Genomic DNA, 20,640 nt, shown 5'->3' with positions numbered 1-20,640 from the left:
TAAATAAATAAAAAGTAAATGAATTAGAATGACTTTAATGAGCTTAATGATGAATTGAATGACCTTAATGGCTTGAATGCTTAAAAAATAACTGGAATCCTTCAAAAACAACTTGAATGATCTGGAAAATGACTTGAGTGGCTTTGAGACTGACTGGTTGTAAAGTGGGTGATCATTTTACATTAAATTAATACAGAAAAGTGATCCCTCACTTTATATCACAATAAGTACTGCATGTAGTAATAATAGATACTACACTTTTTTCTTGACCAAAAGGCCAAGAAAAGCTTGAAAAGCTAAGAACAGCATTTTTAACAACAGACCTTTGATCTTAACCAAGAAGGCCAAGCACAAAAGTGTTACCAATGGATTGACTTATAGAGTCGCTTGCACGCGACTAAAAATTACTTATCACTTATCGTATAGGATTAGTTGAATAACAATAACTATGTAGTATTAATGCTACTAACAACCTCACTTCAAAGAGGCAAAAGGTATGCTTTCTCTGTTGCCAGCATGGAGAAACCAGGAGAAGACACAAGAGGGTTGCAAGAGTTGCTAAACATCAATTGCCAAACTTTAAGGGAAAGGAATCCATATTTTACTCAATGTGATACCGTCCATTATGCAAACAATTGTTGATGCTATTTTGATGAACAAGTGCATACAGTTGGCAACATCCGCTTATATTGATGACGTGCTGAGTGTTGTGCCCGCGGCACATGTGAAGGAATATCTCTACGGCTTTGGCTTCCTCGGCAAAGACTCGGAGAGGCTACAGGTTGGGGCACAAGCGCATAGTTTGCAGGTCTGGAAAGAGAAGAATGCTCTATATTGAGCACCTTCCTGTGGCTGGTTGTTTTGTTACTGTGGCATTCATCAAGCAAAGAGCATCTGATGTTGCCACTGGATGGGATGACAAAGTGAACGATGCCCCCTCTCAACACTATGATTAAAGAGGTTCTCACCAGAGTGAACAAAAAAGACCCAGTGCAGAGCAAATGGTGCATGAACGTATGTGTCGACGCAAGCTCTCTTGCTATTGGTAGAGGATATTTGCTGGTTACATTCAGAAAAGGACTCCCAACATATTAACTTGCATAACACAATACTACTATTAAAGGAATAAACTTTGTAATCCTCTGAAAGACGACATTGCACTTGATCATTTGATTCTGCTTGTCTATAAATGGATCTTGGATAGCCTTACCAGCAAGGCCAGAGTGCAAACCAAAGCTACCAATAAGATGCTCAGTTGACAGCGGCTTGACACTATGATATAATTGGCGAAGTAATATGTGCTGTCAATGGATGTATTCTTGGTGAAATCTAGCCAAAACAAGATGGATCAATTGCAGAAAGTGCCTCAGATACAATTAGCAAGAACACTGAGCATCTATAACCTGCTTGCACTGCATCCATAAGCTTAGGGTGGCTTGATCAGATCAAAATTGTTTGCTGATAAAGTGATCATCCAGGTGTGAGACGAACACTACTTTGCAAAACAGATTGATCCCAGGGTTTCTAAGGCTGCTGTGAAAATCGTCGGAGAATGTGAAGAATGTAAGTCAATTGATCCATCCCCCATGCACTGGCCTGGGGGTGCGTTGAACGTTAAACATGTTATCAAGTAGTGATGGAGTGCAGTGGAGCCCTGTTTCTTTTTTTTTGGGGGGGGGTGTACGTTGATTGACTGCAGCTCACTCCATTTACCATCTGGCAATGCCTTCCTCAGCAGTAAGTGTAATCGACCAGTTGAAGATGCTCTTCTATGAGCAGGGGCCCACCAATAGAGATTCTGATATATAATGACCCTGCCTTTTGACGCATTCCTAGATGAGTGGAGAATATGACATCGATTCTGCTGTGCATACGTCACCTGGTAACCGCATCATCGAACGATGTCATAGAACATGACTCTACATTGAGAGTGAAACAGTCATATTTGCGATTGATTTTTTCCAAATGGTGACTAGGAATAATAAAATGCTTATCTTTTGGCAATTGTGTTTTTTTTTGTTTTTTGTTTTTTTTCACCGATAATCTTCCAAAACTCATTACTGAGTGAAAAATTTTAAAAACTTTTTTTTTAATAAATCAATCAAAGTCAAATATAAACAATATACTTTTGTTTAATGAAGGTTGTTCAAAAAAAATATACTTTTATTTAATGAAGTTTGTCCAAAAAAAAAAAACGTCTGAAGAAATATAAATGTTTATATTTTCAAATCTCAACATAAAATTTGATGCATATTTAGAATTACACTTATTTAAAAAAAATACAGAAAAATCTTTGATATATGTACTCGTTACGGAACGAAAATGTCATATTTCAAAATTCATGTGGATTCGGTAGTAATTTTTCTATTTGTCTAGTAAACAAAAATATTTAGTCGTCAAAGGTCAACTTAAAATAAATTTATCTATAGAGCCTTGCAGAAGTGTAAGAAGGATTGCATCCAGGAAACTCTACTATACCAGAAGCAATATACTGATACCTCACACTAAACGATGACATGTGCTCTGCTACAGCACCTGTCAATATAGTCTATTGGTACCGCATATGGCTGAAAGGAATCAATGGAACATCAGTGCCAACACACAATTGACAGTAGACGGTCTTCAAAACGGATAACTGAGTGTGGTAAAGGCTTCACATGGATGATGTACCACAAAGTAGAGTGGAACATGTGACCAAAATTATCAGTACACAGAACATATCGGTCAATGGAATGCCACACCATGTGAAAGATCTGTGACCCATAGTGGGACCAGGCTTGCCAACGGTCTGTTCTGACATGTCTTCAGAGAATGCGAGTGAAAGATTTTTGACAATTGTAGAGAGACCAAGTGAACAAGCGCCCAGCATAAATGCAGATGATGCCTCTTCCAATGATACTTTGAATGGAGATTGAGTAACTGTACTGTTGTGAAGAAGCACATGACACAAAAGACCATCTTCTGAATGTTTCATGTGTGATCATAGGATCAGGAGGGAATGTAGTAACAATACTACAAACAACCTAATCCTCAAAGAAGCAAAAGGTGTGCTTTCTCTGCTGCCAGTGTGGGGAAAAACTTAGAAGATGATGCAAGAAGTGTGGTGTGTTTTTATGCAGGGTTGCCAATTTAGCGGGTTTCCCTGCTAGATCTGGAGAGTTCGTTTGAAATCTAGCGGGTAAATTTTGGATCTAGCGGCTAGCGGTTTTTTCCTCTAAAATGTGGAGATTTTGTTTTGAAGAAATTGAAGCCGGAAAAAAAAAACAAAAAAAAATGCAAACATTAATTAGTAAGATATATACAGCTAACAGCAGCCAGGTCAAAACAAGTCTAAAAAAAGTTCAGTGTTTTAATATTCAACTGTAAATTTTGCCAAGTAGGTGTGAAGTGAACACTTCAAAATAGATAAGGGTTCAGGACGTACCAATAAGAGAACATACAAATTAAACTGGAAGAGTCAATGATAAAAATCTGGAAATCCCTAACTTTGCGGTCTTGTGGCCCTGTTTGTTTCATTTTTTATCGCCAAGATAGGTTAATTCAGGCTTATATCATTTTTAACTAGCATTTTTTATTTTTAGCAAAATTATTTTTTTTAATAGGATTTTAAAAGTTAAATTGGGGTAATCATGAAGAAAGAGAGAGCCTGTTTCCTCCGTTTAACTATAGGTGGCGTTACTGTCTCCCCCCCCCCCCCAGTTACGGGAGCACAAAATGTATATAATCTCACCCTTTAAAATAAAATAAATTTTTTTGTTTTTTTGCAAACATATTTAAGTTTTATTTTTTTTCAAACATATTTAGGTTTTTTTTTTTTTTTTTTTTTGCAAACATATTAAAGTTTTATTTTTCCAAACATTTACGTTTTTTTTTTTTTTTTTTTTTTTTTTTTTTTTTTTTTTTTTTTGCAAGCATAAACTAAATGTTTTTGCTATATTTTTCTTTTAAACATATTTATGGGTACGATCGTTTTTCCGCGAGTATTTTTTACGCTCTTATAATAATAAAAAAAAAAATCAATGTTTTTTCTTTTATCTTATTTTTTAATGACCCCCCTTTTTTTCTTAATTTTTCTGCACTTATTTTACCTTTTCCGTGAGTATATATATATATATATATATATATATATATATGCGCATGATCAAAGAAAGAGCCCACACACAAAAAAAAAACGTAAATATGTTTGAAAAAATAAAACTTAAATATGTTTGCAAAAAAAAAAAACATGTTTAAAATTAAAATATAGCAAAAACACTTATTTTTATTTCAAGGGTGCCATTATATACATTTTGTGCTTCCATAACTGGGTGGACAGACAGTAACGTCACCTATAGTTAAACGGAGGAAACGGGCTCTGTCTTTCTTCATGATTACCAAATTGGGTTTGTTTTACTATACACATAGATTCATAAAAGTTAAAAAACAAACATAACAAATAAATGTTATCAAAGGCAAGATAAGTTACTTTTCAACTTATATAGACAGGTTTTAGTCCTGTTGAAACTGAAAATAATTCTGACGACTTATCAGAATATCTTAAATTTTAATGGTAAAAAGTAATTTATTAATACTGTAACTAACTTGTGTTAATCATTTGGAAAAAAAAAGAAAACAAATGATTAAAATAAATCGTTCATGAATTACATTGTTTTTTAACATTTGAATTCTTAAATATAAATAATAATGTGACAAATAATTTAAATAACATTAATTAAGGGTAGGTATATTGAAATGGTTTACTGACCAATATTACCAACTAATTTTGTCTCTTTTTTTTTTTTTTTTTTTTCAGTCATGATACAGCGAATTAATCGACTTATTATTTTGTTGTCTGATTTTTGCAATTTCTTAAAACTGTTTATTTTTCAAATGTTAATTTGTTTTCTGGGGGGTTGTGGCTGTGATCCTTGTGCATTATAATTGGATACAAAAATGCATTTTAAGTAAAAAGATCACAATTGCCTGTCGAAATTAGTAAAAATAAATTCAACAAGTCTGAAAAATAATCAAGTAGAACATTACAATTACAAGTATCTGTCGAAAAATGCAGTTTTGTTTCTTTTATTGCAGTCAATACCGACTGATTTTTTTTGTTTGTTGTAGTCAAAAAAAAAAAAAAAGATCTAAAACTTTTAGATCTTTTTTTTTTTTTTTTTTTTTTTTTTTTTTTTTTTGTCATTTTTGGAATTTTTACTAATTTCGACATGACATGTAATTATGTTTTTAGTTAAACTGTATTTTTGAGTTTTATTCGTTGATTTTTGTTATTTTTATTATGCAAATATTTATTTAAATTGTATTTTGTGACAATTTCTTCAGTGATATTATGATCTTAAATTTGTAATTTAATTTTTTGTAAAAATTGTGATTTCTTACACAAGCAAAACCTCCCACTAACCAAATAGCAACACATTAATATTTGTGAAAAAGTAATATTTATTTGCAAAAGTCAGATACATTAATATTCACAAAATGATAAATAAAACAGACAAATTCATATCTGCACATATTTCCATAATTAATATTTTATCCTGTTACTGCTGCGAAAAAAGTCATTGATAAAATCTGACAATCATTTTGGGAGCTAATTAAAAATTGATTTTTTTTTTTTAATCTAAACTCTGTGAATTCTTATTTACAATTTATTATTCAACAAGGAATATAATTTGAAACTTATAATTTATTGAGTGTGTATGTGTGTTAAGGAGTTTCCGTTCTGTCTCCACTTGGATCTTCTGACCACTCTGTTGTATCAATTAAGATAAAAATGAAATGTAAAAAGTCTTCAGCCGTAACTCTCCATCGTACAGTATATCGATACTCTATGCCAGACTGGGATAGCTTCCGTACATTTATATCAGATCTATCTCTGCATTCCATGTTTAAAAAGGATGTGCCCTCTATAGTCTCAGTCCTGATAGAATGGTTAATTGTAGGTATTGACCGTTTCATACCCTCGAAAAAGTTCCAGCAAAAACCTAATAGCCAGTCGTGTTTCTTTCCAGAATGTGCTGCTGCTATTGCGCACAGAAATCACTTTTTCCATTGTTTAAAACGTAATAGATGTACTGAGACTAAAGCTGCTTTCAGAACTGCCAGCAACGTAATAGATGTACTGAGACTAAACCTGTTTTCAGAACTGCCAGCAACCATTGTAAAAAAAGTAATAAAGTATGCAAAGAGTTGTATGCTCAGTCCATCAAGTCTAAAGTAGCTGAGCAGTGGCTTGGTTCCCACTATTTTTTGCAAATAGCAAACAGAATCCTAAACAGAAACGTGTGCTCTATCCCAACTATCATCAATGGACCTGAGGTAATCTCGTCAGCATCATACAAAGCCAAACTCTTTGCCAAGAACTTTGCAGCTAATTCTACACTTTGCGACAATGGCTGCTAACCCCCAATATTTCCTCCTGTATCAGAAAACACGCTATGTGATATAAAAATATCAGTATGTGATGGTGCCAAGCTAATCAAAAACCTTGATTCCAGTAAAGCAGCCAGTCCTGACGGTATTCCAATTATAGTACTCAAAAAAACTTCAACCAGAACTAGCACCCATACATACAAAACTGTTTAAACGTTGTCTTAAGGAGAATTGCTTCCCATCACCCTGGAAATCTCATCAGTTTGCCCTGTATTTAAGAATTCAGGTGATCGGTCATCTCCCTCTCAGTACAGGCTAATAAGTCTCCGGTGCATCATGAGTAAGTTGCTGGAATCTGTGTTAAATAGAGAAGTAATCAACCATCTCAGCAAAAATAACCTTCTTAGTGACACATAATATAGTTTCCGTTTTGCTTTATCTACAGCAGATGTGCTTAGTTATACCTCATAGGATTAGCGAATCTCTTGACGGAGGCAACCTTTCTAGGGCAATTGCTCCTGACATATCAAAAGCCTTTGATAGGGTATGGCATAAAGGTTTACTTCACAAGATCTCCAGCTATGGTATAGCTGGAAATGTCTTCTCAATTATCAAATCATTTCTCTCTGATAGGTTCATAAGAGTAGTCGTTGATGGGCAGAAATCAGAAGCACAGTATTCAGAGTTCCATCCACAAGCTCACAGTATTCAGGGCTCACAGTATTCAGGGTTCCATCCTGGGCCCAACTCTTCCTGATTTACATTAATAATCTTCCAAATCACATTCTTACATCATTCGTAGACATTTATACTGATGTCACTACCATCTATGGTAGCACATCTAAGACGGTAAACGACCAAGTTCTCTCCGATTCTCTTTCCTCTGATCTTGAGCACGTGATACAATGGGGAAAGGAGTGGCTGGTTACTTTTAATGCATCTAAAACCAAGCTTATATCTTTACATCATCAATGCTCTGATCCCCAACTGGCATCAGTTGAAATGAATGGGTCCCATCTTGGGGAGGCCTCATGTTTTGACAAGCTTCTGGGCTTGACCTTTACTCCTGATCTGAAATGGAACATGTACATCAAATCTGTTGCCAAGGCCACTGGAAAAATGGTGGGATCATTCTATCGACCCAGTAGATATCTCACTGCTGATGCAATTCTCTATCTATATAAGAGCCAACTTCGTCCAAGGATCGAGTACTGCTGCCACATCTGGGCAAGAGCTGTTAGAAAGGACTTGCCCTGCCTTGATAGAGTTCAAAATAGACTTCGTAGCCTCATAAGAGATGTCCTTTTTTCTTCCCTGCAACCTCTTTCTCACAGAAGAGATGTAGCAAGTTTGTCTTTGCTTTATCGTTATTTCCATGGTAAGTGCTCGACTGAACTTCTATCTATGATCCCCCCTCGTCAAACTTTCACAAGAAACACTCGTCTAGCTGAAAACACTATCAATAATTCCCCTCCCCCCCACTCTTTATCTGTGTCTAAACCTAAACGTAGATTCCATGAACAAAGCTTCTTTCTTAGAACTGCACGCCTGTGAAACTGTCTTCTGTTTTCCTGCTTTCCAGCTGACTACAATATGGTTGTCTTCAAGTCCAATGTAAACAAGTTCTTGATAAACCGTTCACCTTAAGTTAACAAATTTACTGAATTTCCATTACTGACAATTACTATATTGTCGAATTGACTACTGTACACTCTTTAACCCTTATCCTCGAGTGGCCCCTGCGCCTTGATAAATGGTGATGCCTATGAAAAAAACAAAAAAATGTATGGTACTTATGCAGAATACTGATTGCACTGAAATAATAACGTTATTATTTATTTTTTAGAAACCTATTCTTAACGTGGGAGGATGGGCTTTTTTGTTAATTATTCTGAACTTTTACCTAACAATTTAATAAACAAAAGCTACCGTAAAAATTGAATTTAACTTGAAATTCATGTCTAAAAAAGCACGCTCCATACTCTTGCATAACAACTAAATTTATATATAAGGTACAAAGTTAAAATCTAGTGTTTCTTTTTTGGGGGGGGGGGAGTTTTTTTTTTTTGTCAATCTAGCGGGTTTTCAAAATCTCGGTTACGAAAAGTAAAAAGTCTAGCGATTTTCTGGAGATTTTATGCCCCCAATCTAGCGGGTTTTGAAAATCTCAGTTGGCAACACTGGTTTTATGGAAGAGGTCGAGATAAGCCACGTGAAGTGGCAAGAGTTGCTGAACATAAATGGCCACACTCTAAGGGAAAGAAATCAGTATTTTGCTCATGCTTGAGTAAACCTTCATCAGCAAAAGATGCTCATGCATATGGTACACAAGTGATCAAGAAAGTCTTTTTAGCAAAATCTTTATCATGTGTGTACTCATCACGGTGTTGTGAGCCATAATTCTCCAAGCACTATAGAACAAACTATTTTAATATCTAGAAGAAAATTGCAAGTTCATGCATTAATGGTATTAGGGCATAAATGAATGCAATAAAGATTAGATTTGAACTCTGCATAGCAAATTCCATAGTCTATGATGGTCAATCAATAGCAGTGTCAGAAATTTCGTGAAAATAGTGAATAATTCCACCCCATCTTTCCAAGCTTATAACTCCTCGAAAAATGTAATTCAAGCCCTAATTTTTTTTTTCAATTAAAGGAGCAAGGACCAAGGTTTTATTAAAAAAAAAAAAAACAAAAAAAAAACAATGTGTTTTTTTTTTAAAAAAAAAAGGTTTTAAACTTTACAGGTAAATTTCTAAAAAAGCGATGTTTTTTTTTGTTTTAAATTTGAATATATTATTTATTGACCTTTTCTCTTCAATTTGTGATATATAAAACTCCCCGACATAATTAATTATTTACTTTTTAATAGACATTTCAAAATGAGAGGCGTGAATTATTCGACCCCCTGTCTTTCCAAGCTTATAACTCTTCGAAAAATGTAATTCAAGCCCTAATTATTTTTTCAATTAAAGGAGCAAGGACCAAGGTTTCATTAAAAAAAAAAAAAGACAAAAAAAAACAATGTGTTCTTATAAAATAAAGTTTTAAACTTCGGACTTTACAGGTAAATTTCTAAAAAAAAGCGATGTTTTTTTTTGTTTTAAATTTGAATATATTATTTATTGACCTTTTCTCTTCAATTTGTGATATATAAAACTCCCCGACATAAATTAATTATTTACTTTTTAATAGACATTTCAAAATGGGTGACACTTGGGGGGGCGTGAATTTAAAAAAAAACGTTTGTCTAAAATATTATATTCGGTTTATTGGAAAGAACATAAAATTTCACATTGACCCTCAAAATATCGTAAAAATAGAATCAATAGAAAAATTTTGATAGATTTTTAAAGTTTAAAAATTGAAAAATATTGAGTTCGGAAAATTCATTACTGTTTAAAAAAAAAAATATTTCTATTACTTTTAAAACAACTGTAATAGTTTATTTTGGAAGTATAATCCATAAAGAAAATAAATAACCCACTTTTAACAGAGAAATTACGAGATTTTTATATTGTATTCACAGTTTCGTGTTAGGGGTGTCAAAAATTCCTACAAAAATTCTGATACTGCTAGTCAATCAAATAACTCTATTATGTTGGAGGAGTGGGGTAGGTCTGAACAGGAACCTCATTTGTTTTCTTTTTCTTGTTTTTTTTCTTTTTCAGTAGAAAAATAAACAATATTGGCATTACTTGTGGTTAGACATTTAAAAATACAATGATATATGCCCAAGTCGTTTAATTATTTTTAGAAGTCCAACAACCAAAATAAGTTCAGAAAATGTAAATTATATCTATTTTTCAGAAATATTTTAAATATAGAACTTTTTTTTCTTAAAATAAAAAAAGATATTAAGTTCAAAACAATGCCAAAAATCAATGCTATCTTCATTTATAATTAGAAATAGATTAGGATTCAAATTAAATTGAATATTAAAACGTTTGACTAAAGCTGCCAAATTAAAAGATTAAAACAAGTTTTTCATCGTTTACATTTTATTATGTTGGAATGTCAACATTGTCTTGACACATCCAGCTTTACATATGCAGTCAACTCCCCAAACTCTGCTGGATGAAATAAAAAGTGGAGCATCCACTCACCTCAAGATTAGTTCTGTTGTCCACCATGCCACTCTCGATTCTCTGTTGATGATCGTAAGTGTGAAAATTGTTTTGCTTTATGCATCACCAATAAATCAAATGTTTATAATTTCCATTTTTCTACCAAACTTGAAAGTGTCAAAACACTCACAAATACATTCCAAGTACGATCTTTACCTACGCACAGCTTCTGACTCGGATTTCATTACGATCTAGATTATAATTCCTATTCACTTTCCTTTTCTGATCACCATGGGCGATTTCCTTATGGATATATTGGGTATAGCAGCAGAGGTCACCTTCAGTACTGATTTCACTTCTCAGTTTCAACTTCCTACTTGAAGGATAAGTTGTGAATTTTAACCATAACTTGAGAAAAATTTAAATATTAAGATAGCTGCTTTTATGTAAAACTGGCTACACATACTCTTATGACATACTCTTATGACATACTTATGACTTATACTCTTATGACATACTACCTTTTATTGTTTTTATTTTACTTTTGTATTATAGGATTTTAAAGGTTAATTAGTTTGATATTGTTTGGTCATTATTAATCAAACCAAATTGTTATAAAACTATGTAATTTTGTTAGAATAATGTTTTAATTTCTACTGAGAAAATTATTGAATGTAAATAGATTCCCAAATTATAATCCTAAGATTTCTAAACCTACAAATAACTTTTTATTCGATAGATTACATGTTTCCAAATTCCTTTTGAAATTCCAAGCATCACAAAGTAATTCCTTTGTCTATTAACTGAAAATTAAAATGGCTGTTTTGTTTACAAAGAAATAGAAATGCATCTTGGTTGATTTTAATATTGTAATTAAACTATATTTTTAAATCAGAATTTTAAGTTTTGTTTTAGTATATCCCCACTTCTCAATGAGGTCTAGCGAGTGATGCTACCCGGCTTGTCTGCTGTGATCTCGAGTGGCCTCTGGAACTATGCTCTTTGACAAGGGTCGTGGTTGATAAGGATTCGGTCGCATAGGTTGCCTCTCTCCCCATGTTGCTTTTGATAGTGTGCAATCTGTTCAGCTCTGGTCTCCAAAGTCAGTGTCACTGGAAAGTAGAGGTCATTTTGAAACCAAGGAAAAGAAGAAAGACAACTCGGCTTGTATAACAAAAACAAGAATTATTCAGGGGTAGTTACAAATTCTGACTGTTTCTGACTCCAGATACAAATACTCTGGGACTGGTGACTTTTGTTAGTGAAGTTGGGGTGACCAACCCTAAGTCTGAGGGGCCACAGTCTGGACTCAGGGGTTTGGAGTAGAATGAGATCTAAGTGAAATGTGCTTTCTCTCAAAGGTCTGGGTCTCCCGGCAGTCCGGCAGCACTATCGTCAAGGCTTTTGTTGCCTTTAATTATATTCAGAACCAGGTAGGCTTAGCTCCCCCCTCGATCAACAGAATTTTATTCCACTATTTTCCATAAACCAATCTCAAAAAAGATTGTACTTCTCCAGCCTTGATGCATTTTTTCCCTTTCTTCTCTCTTAATCTATACCTTTTATCATCACTAAAGTGGGAGGACCTCAGTGCCTTCACCCCCACTCCCATTAAGTCTTTACCTTTTTTACCGTCACTTGTGGGATGGTCTTCCAAATACAAATTAAATGACCGCTTCACAGATTTATCTACATGACTTGATTTTTTGGTGGTCCCTCAAATAAAACTTAAGAGGCAATTTTCACAGCCTTGGGAACATTTTATGATTCTAAACTAAATCTTTCAACTATCCAGCTTGTGTGTGTGTGTGGGGGGGGGTCATTTTAATTATCTGTTAAGAAAGCAGATTTCTTCTTTCATCATTATCATCATCACTGTTACATCCAACAATGTTAAATCCCTTCAACTTGTATTAAAAGGACGCTGACCCGCTTCCTAACCACACAAGCAAAGCCACCTAAATTGTCTTTGATGTAAATAAGAGCCTTTTTGTTTTTACATTAAAAAATATTTGTATTTTTTTAGTCGGGACAAGCAACAGAACCCGAGTGTTTGATACCAATCAGCTTGGTTTCCGGAACTGACGGACAGGTGAGTCACACATTCTTTGCAATATTGTTGGATTCATTTTTGTAACCTCATATATGTAGATCCATTCTGGGTCGCCATCTTACTCTTTGTTGTGATTGGATTGTATAGATAAATCGATGACCATGATCAGCATAGAATGTTTAATATTCGTGAATTGATTTATAGTTTTCCTAAGACTTTGCATTGTCCATTTCCTTTCCGATGCGGTCAAGAAGAATAGCCTCTTATAATGGTAACTGTTAATTGTTCTCCATCTCAAAACCTGAATCCACTATTACAATAAATAAATTTTGCTTGACCACAATCTTTTATCTCTCAATCCCTCCAACCCCCTTTACTATCTTGTCCTCTTTATGTTTAAAGATGTCAGTTTGTATGAATTCATTCAAATATTTTTTTTTCTCCCAATTTTTTTTTTTTTTTTCTTTCCAGATCATTCTTGCTGGCGATCCCCAACAGCTTGGTCCTATCGTACGCTCTCCATATGCCAAGAACAATGGTCTAGATTTATCTCTCCTCGAGCGTCTGATGTCTCGCTCAGTATATGCACGAGATGAAGGAAAATTCACAAACTCTGGATATTATGATCCCATGCTGGTAAATTGTTTTTCATTTTTAAGAATTTCAAGCTGGTGCAACCAGATCAGGCTGTTAGAAAATGACTCCCTGACACAAATGCACCTACATTAACAACTTTGTTTATTTTTTCCTTTTAATTATTTGCACAACTAAGGCATGTTCTGCAAAACCCAAAACAAAAACAACAGCCCCCTTCTCCTAACTTTAATACTACATCCTTTTTCCTTTGCAAAACTCAATTATGTTCTGCAAAACCGAGAATGAAAACAACAATCCACCAAGAACACCAAACCAAGCTTATGATTAGGAAAGGATAACAACCAAACTAAAATCCAAGAAAGGGTATTTAACAAACAACTTGAAGCATGAAAAGTCTCCAGTTGACCAGATTTCACTAGACCCCATCGGTGGGGCATCAGAATATGCCGACTGCCCCCCCTGCAGAAAGTAGAAGTCTCTCAGTGGGGCTACCTGTTGGCCGTAGGTAGCTACCTGTAATGTCTTGGGACGGGATCCTGGTGGTTGAGCAGTCCATGACTAGAGAAAAAAAAGTTGTGGCTCTGCAACACATCACTTCGGCCTTTACCTCGACTAGAGGGGAGGTCTGAGTGGCCCTATCCGATCAATCGGCTAGTCATGCCAAGCCTTAACATTTACACTGGCAAATGTTAATTACAACATCCCCCCCCAAAAATGGAAAAAATGAAGTCTAGAGGAGGAATCAGGAAGCGATGGCACAAACTCAACCGATTGAGTATATCTTTTTTGTATCCTTGGGATGAAAGGGCGAATAGATCTCCCCACCCCCCCAACATCTCCCACTTTTGGGCTCCAAGGAGGGTGGGGAGCAAGAAAGATGAAAAACTAATCAACTGTACATGGATCTAATAATTAAAAACCCAGAAAAACCAAAAGAACTCACTCTGACGTTTCAGATGTCACTAGCTCAGACATTGAGCAAGAATTCAATATTAAATATATTGCTAAAGAAAACTTCCCAACATTCATAAAAGCTTGGAAGGAAAAAAGACAAGCGAGCTGTCTCCATTTCTAATTAAAAAGGTTTTGACTCAAAATAGAAATCCTAAAACAGTTAAAAAAAAAAAAAAAAATGAAAAATGGCAACCTACTTGTTACAGTAGACAACTACAAAGATGCAAAAAAAAACCTCTTAGAAATGGAAAAATTCCATATTTATAAATGCAAGACTTTTGCTCACAAAAGGTTAAACACTTAAAAAGGCGTAATAAGAAGCCATGGACTAACCTTAGCTACAACGGAAGAAATCAAAAATGCTCTAAGAAAACAGAGTAATTGATCATGTCCGAATCAACATAAAAAGGAACGGTCAGTCCATACCTACAATGTACTCACATTTGGTACTCCTAAAATTCCAAAAGAAGTAAAAATTGGATACACAATCGAAAATGTGGAACTATATATACCAGCCCCTCTGAGATGTTTTAAGTGCCAAAAATATGGGCACCATAAAGAAATTTGCAGAGGGCACAAAACATGTGGAAAATGTGGTCTAAAAGAACCCAACCACATGGAAAATGAAACTAAATGCTCAAATTGCCTGGAAAACCATCCAGCATACTCCAAAATATGTAAAACCTTCAAAAAGGAAAAAGAAATTGTGGAAGTAAAATACAAAGAAAATATATCCTTCCCTGAAGCAAGGAAAATGGTAGACTCCTACTAAAAAGTAAACACCTATGCAAACATCACAAAAAATTCAAGACAAACCAACTACCAAGAGTTACTCTATAAAGTAGTTTCTGAACTCAAAAATATAATTGAAACTTTAAAAACAAACCAAAAATGAAACTTACAAGAAACAACGTATCCTTGAAAACTCGATTAAGTGACCAAAACTAAAAACGAGTTCCAAAGAGCAAAATAGAATCTGATCAACAAAATCTACAAATAAACCAACGTGAAAGAGCTAAGTCACAAACAAGGACAAAAGTAGACATTGAACACACAATATCAAGAAAGATGGAAGCAGAACAGAAAAACACAAAGCCTCCTTCCAAAAACCAAAATAAACAAAAAAACAGAAACAGTATTAATTGAAAACAAAAATAAATTTGAATTAATTGGAGCCGAGAAGGACATATAGGACAGAGCAAATCAAAAAGCCCCAAACCAAAACATAAAAAAAACCTCAGCAAGATTTCTCAGCTGAGACACACACACTAACAAGAGACACACCCTCTACATCCAAAGAGATGGAGGTAGATAAGAACTAAAAAAAAAAAAAAAAAAAAAAAAAAAAAAAAAAAAACTAAACCCAAAACCCCCAAATAACAAACTAATATACAAAACATGACACAGAATTATACCGGATAGAAAAAAGGCAAATAATATAATCCATTGGAATTGTCATGGTTTAAAGACAAACCTAAATGAGCTCACTATTCTACTCGATAAACTACTCCCAGTAGTAATCTGTCTCCAAGAAACCTTTATGAAATCAGATGAAAATATAAAGATTAAAAACTTCAATGAGTATAATCATATACACAATACTGGACTCAGAGCCTCTGGAGGTACATCAATTCTTATTAGAAATGACATACCCCAAAGTCAAATACAACTTAATACAAAACTGCAGACTACTGCAATAAAAGCAACACTCCACAAAACTATTAGCATGTGCTCGCTATACATACCCCCCCCCCTCCCCAATGAAAGCATCACAGACAGATTTGAGCAAACTAATACAGTAGCCATACATCCTTATGGGAGATTTAAACAGCTGTAATGAAATATGGGGAAGTGAAAAAACAAGCAAAAGGGGGGAAAAAACTACAGAAAATATAATAAATAGCGAAAACCTATATCTCTTTAATGATAAAACACACACTTATTTACACCCAGGAACTGGTACATTCACATCAATTGATTTAACATTATGTGATCCAACACTTGCCTTGGATTACAAATGGAATGTATTAGAAGATTCATATGGAAGTGACCACTTTCCGATTACACTTGAAAATAATGATCCAATGCCAGAAAACAAAATACCCCAATAGAATTTACAGAAGGCTGATTGTAAAAAATTCCAAAATTTATACCGGACTAAACTAACATCGGATAATAAACCAAATCAAAATAATATCACATATTTTACCAATACACTCTATAATATTGCTGAGGAATGCATTCCAAAAAGCTCTACCTCCTCAAAACATAAACCCTTGACCTTGACGAAAATGCAAAGTAGCCATCAGAACTTGTCGAGCTATACTAAAGAAATTAAAAAAGAACCAACTAAGGACTCAATAAATATAAAAAGAGTTAAAGCTCACAAAACCATTAAAAAATAGAAGCGAACATCATGGAAAAACTATGTATCAAAAATAAATACAAATACAAAAAGTAAATAAGTTTGGGACATGATCTGAAAAATTTCAGGAAAAAAATAACAGCAACCCTACTAAACACCTGACATACATATAATAACCTAAAAATTACTAGCAAGAAAGAAATGGTATATTGTCTTGCTGAAACTTTTGCAAAAAACTAATAAAAAATTCCTAATTATTAAGAAAAATCAGAAAGAGAAAAACTCCAGTTTCAGACAAATATGCAGAAAAATACAACTAGCCATTCTCTAAAAATGAATTGAAAGTATCCATAAGCAAAGTTTATGACTCAGCTGTTGACCCTGATCAAATCCACTATTTATAAAACAACTTCCTGATACGTCAACAGATTACTTACTACAAATATTTAATGATATTTACGAAAGTGGCAACGTCCCTGAAATATGGAGGTAGGCCATAGTAATCCTTATATTTAAATCCTAAAAGGACTCTACAAATCCCATGAATTACTAACCTATAGCACTCACTAGCTATATTTCCAAAATAATGGAAAGAATAATTAACAGCAGATTAGTATGGTACCTTGAGACAAATAATCTGATTACAGATTATCAGTCAGGATTTAGGAACGAAAGAAGCCCCATGGACCACCTGATTTGGCTAGAAACCTTCATCAGAAAAGCCTTTATCGAGAAAGAACATTTAACAGCAGTTTTTTTTTATATTGAAAAAGCATACGACTCAGCATGGAAGCATGGCATTATAAAAGATCTTCAAGAGCTAGGATTAAAAGGGCAGAATGCCCATTTTCATCACAAATTTTGTAAATGATAGGCAATTTAATGTATGATTAGGTGATACCCTATCCATCAGTAAAAAACAAGAAACAAGGAAACATCCTTTCTGACACCCGTTTTAGCATTAAAATAAATAACATCATTAAAAATATGAAGGTAGGAACAGAATGTGCTCTCTATGTGAATGATTTCCTGATCTGTTATAGATCAAAATATATTCCAAGAATAGAATGCCATTTACAACTGTGTCTAAACAAAATAAATGAATGGACAACAAAAAAAAATGGGTTTAAATTTTCAAAAGAAAAAACAAAAGCCATCCATTTCTGCCAAATCCGGAAAATGCACCATGACCCAATATTGAAAAAGATCTCTTTGAAAATATAAATTAAAAAAAAAAACAATTCTATATTACTTGAAAGAGGTAAATCTCTTCTCCAAAATATAAATCTACCTTAAATAAGTTTCCAACCCAAATCTTTTACTAATCTTCCTCCAATCTCACCTTGACATACTGGAAAATAAAGAACACTTACTCTACGAAGACAAGCCCCAATAAAAAAAAACTAAAAAACACTTTTAAAATAAATTAAAAAAAAAAAAAAGTTTTGGTAGGTAGGTAGGTAGGATCGAACCAGAAGCCTTGAGGTGAAGGTGGAAAATAAAGTATGAATAAAATCTGACACGCTACCACTCGGCCAGCAAGGGAGAGTAACAAAAACGTTTGAATTTAAGGATTAAAACTCAATTGACAGGTGCGTGAATTTAGTAAGGTTAAATATCACGCCATACAGGGAATGAAATCCCACACTTACCTTTTACTGTGAGGCAGTTTTTTTTTTTTTTTAGTTTGTTTACCCAACTTTGGCTATCCAAATAAATATCCTATTGAATAGCAATTGTCTGATATAAGAGGTTTCCACCGCATTGATCAAGGCTTTATTGCTTTCTGGACATTCCCGGAACAGGGGCAGGGAAAGTTGTCTTAACTTCAGATTAGTTTCGCTTTTATATGAAAAAGCCAAACACACACGAGGGTAGCCGAAATAGCAAGAATTTTGTAAAAATCGGTGTAAATAAATCTAGACGCGATGCGTGTTTGCAAATCGTAGATATTACAATCTACACAGTATATATACATATTCACAGTATGAAGAAATAGTAACCCCACGGGGAGCCCCCCCCCCCCGAAAAAATGCCTTTGCTGTACATACAAAAAATGTGCACACACATTTTGCCTTATATATGTATGACTAGTGGGGGTGGCCAGTGTTGCCAGAGTGTTTGGAGGTGTGTGTGTTTGGGAAGGGGGAGGCGTAGATCAAAACAAAATAAAATTTAAAAAAAACGTTGCCCAAGTGTGTTTGGAGTTGTAAAAGAAAAAAAACAGAAGTTTTGGTAGGGGGTAGGCTAGAACCCGAAGCCTTGAGGTTAAGGCGGAAAAGCAGTCTGACATGTTACCCTGACGTTAGAGACAGAGAACTGAAAACTGACAAAATTAAACATTTAAAAATGCAGCAAGTGGATAAACTTATGTCAACGTTTTCTAGGTCAAACATCATGCCATAGTCATCTATATATATAAAAGCGAAGATGTATGTATGTATGTACGCTTTTCCTCGATGTCCACAAAAGGCTTCTTTCAGAGAAGCGCTCGCTCACTTCGCAACTTAAAACTTTTTATATCATCCATAAATTGTAATATCTCACACTTAACCACGGAGCTTGCCTGTCTATTTAATTTTATTGACTTTAAACCTTAATTATTCCACATTTACTGCATCGGCACGCGTTACATTCGGTTTTCGGTATAAACAAAAAGTGGAACTCGACTCTAAGCTCAGACTCAGAGCCAGTGGTCTCTAGAGAGCTAAGTAACGTTTGTTCAATGTCGACTTCGTCATATCAGATGGTAGCTTTCATTTCGAGACGAGACACTTGCCCTAATAAACAGGGAGTTGGTTTTCCCCGAACTTAGTTAAAACAAACAAACCGATTCATTTATTTATTTAAAAACTGTCCCGCACAAAATCGTAACTGCTGAATACCTATCGCCGTCACGTCAATCAAAAACATGCACCTGTTTTTTTTTTCACACTTTACTATTTTCCAACTGCGCGTCGTCAAGGCTTCGTTTTTTTTTTTTTCACGGGCACCTGTTTTTTTTTTTTTTTTACTATGCGCGTCAAGGTTTCCGGTTTTTTTCACACACACCTACAAACACCCGGGCAATGCCGGGTACCCCTCGCTAGTCTATAAATATAAAAGCGAAAATGTATGTATGTGTTCGCTTTTTCTGTATCTACAAAAGGCTTCTTTCAGAGAAGCGGTTGCTCGCCTAACAACTTTTAAAAACTTTTTATATCACATATAAATCGTAATATCTCACAGTTAACAACGAAGCTCGCCTGTCTATTTAATTTGCTCAATTTTGGGAAGATTCAATATTTGTCGCTCACCGCATGTGGCTTAGTCTTTTTCCTATAACATCTTGCGGGCGAGGAAAAAAGCGTTCAGCAGTAAATGAAATCCCGCAGTCAAGCATGACCTCATTAACTCATTAAAACACGCACCTGCTAAATCCAAGTAATTAAATTCAAATGCGTTTCCGTTAGCATGTCGCGGTGGGGCAATGGTTAACATCGCACGTTTTTTTTTTTTTTTTCTCTCACAACTTTGCCTCAACGGTTCGGGTTCGGGTTCGATCCTCATACTTACTTTTTTTTTTTTTTTTTTTTAACCCCCCCCCCCCTCCCCCAACACCCGGGCCACGCCGGGTAACCCCCGCTAGTAGTATAAAAGGAAAATAATCCCGTTTCAGTTGGGGGGGGGGTAGAGTGAAAGTAAAAGAAATAACCTAGTTTTAATAATAAAAAAAAAAAAACAAGCAAAAACGTTTTGGGAGGAAGGTAGGCTCGAAGCCTTAAAGTTAATAGTCTGATGACATAGCATTACACCACGAGCCCAAGGACTTTGGAAAGAGTTGAAAATAAGGATTTAAAAATGAAAGTAGTTTTCTAGGTCAAATATCACGACATAGCAGCAGCAGGAGGAGCAGTAGCAGATAAAACGAATTCACAGCGCGAATTTTGTTGTAAGATAAAAGTTGGTGAATAAAAGAAATTTACGACGTCATTTCGTAAGTGTTAGATATTATCTCCGTAGCATATAAAGTTATAAGAATGAGCGAGCAAGCTGAGAAGCAGTCAGATAAGAGCCTTTGGTGGACATACAAAAAAAATGCACACACACACGTTTTCACTTTTATATAAATAGACTAGCGGGGGGGGGGGTACCTAGCGTTGCCCGGGTGCTTGTAGGTGTGTGCGTTTGGGGGGAGGGGGTAAAGAAGAAAAAAAAGGAAACTTAACCCTGTTTAAATATAAAAAAACAATAAA

At 34.6% G+C, this 20,640-nt stretch overlaps 1 protein-coding gene across 1 annotated transcript in view; it reads left to right on the top strand.

Annotated features, from left to right (window-relative positions):
* Window positions 1-20,640, top strand: part of LOC145255066 (RNA helicase Mov10l1-like) — a 157,601-nt gene that overhangs the window by 98,832 nt on the left and 38,129 nt on the right. Inside the window, exons 15-16 of the mRNA XM_080113923.1 lie at window positions 12,463-12,528; window positions 12,961-13,125. Of these exons, the coding sequence (XP_079970049.1) occupies window positions 12,463-12,528; window positions 12,961-13,125 (231 nt within the window). The remainder of the gene's footprint in view (window positions 1-12,462; window positions 12,529-12,960; window positions 13,126-20,640) is intronic.

The sequence above is a fragment of the Euprymna scolopes genome, chromosome 1, assembly GCF_053919585.1.
Source record: "Euprymna scolopes isolate OS-2025 chromosome 1, ASM5391958v1, whole genome shotgun sequence".
Classification (NCBI taxonomy): Eukaryota; Metazoa; Mollusca; class Cephalopoda; order Sepiida; family Sepiolidae; genus Euprymna; species Euprymna scolopes.
The sequence above is the reverse complement of the archived record's forward strand: the minus strand, read 5'-3'. Positions and strand labels throughout refer to the sequence as shown.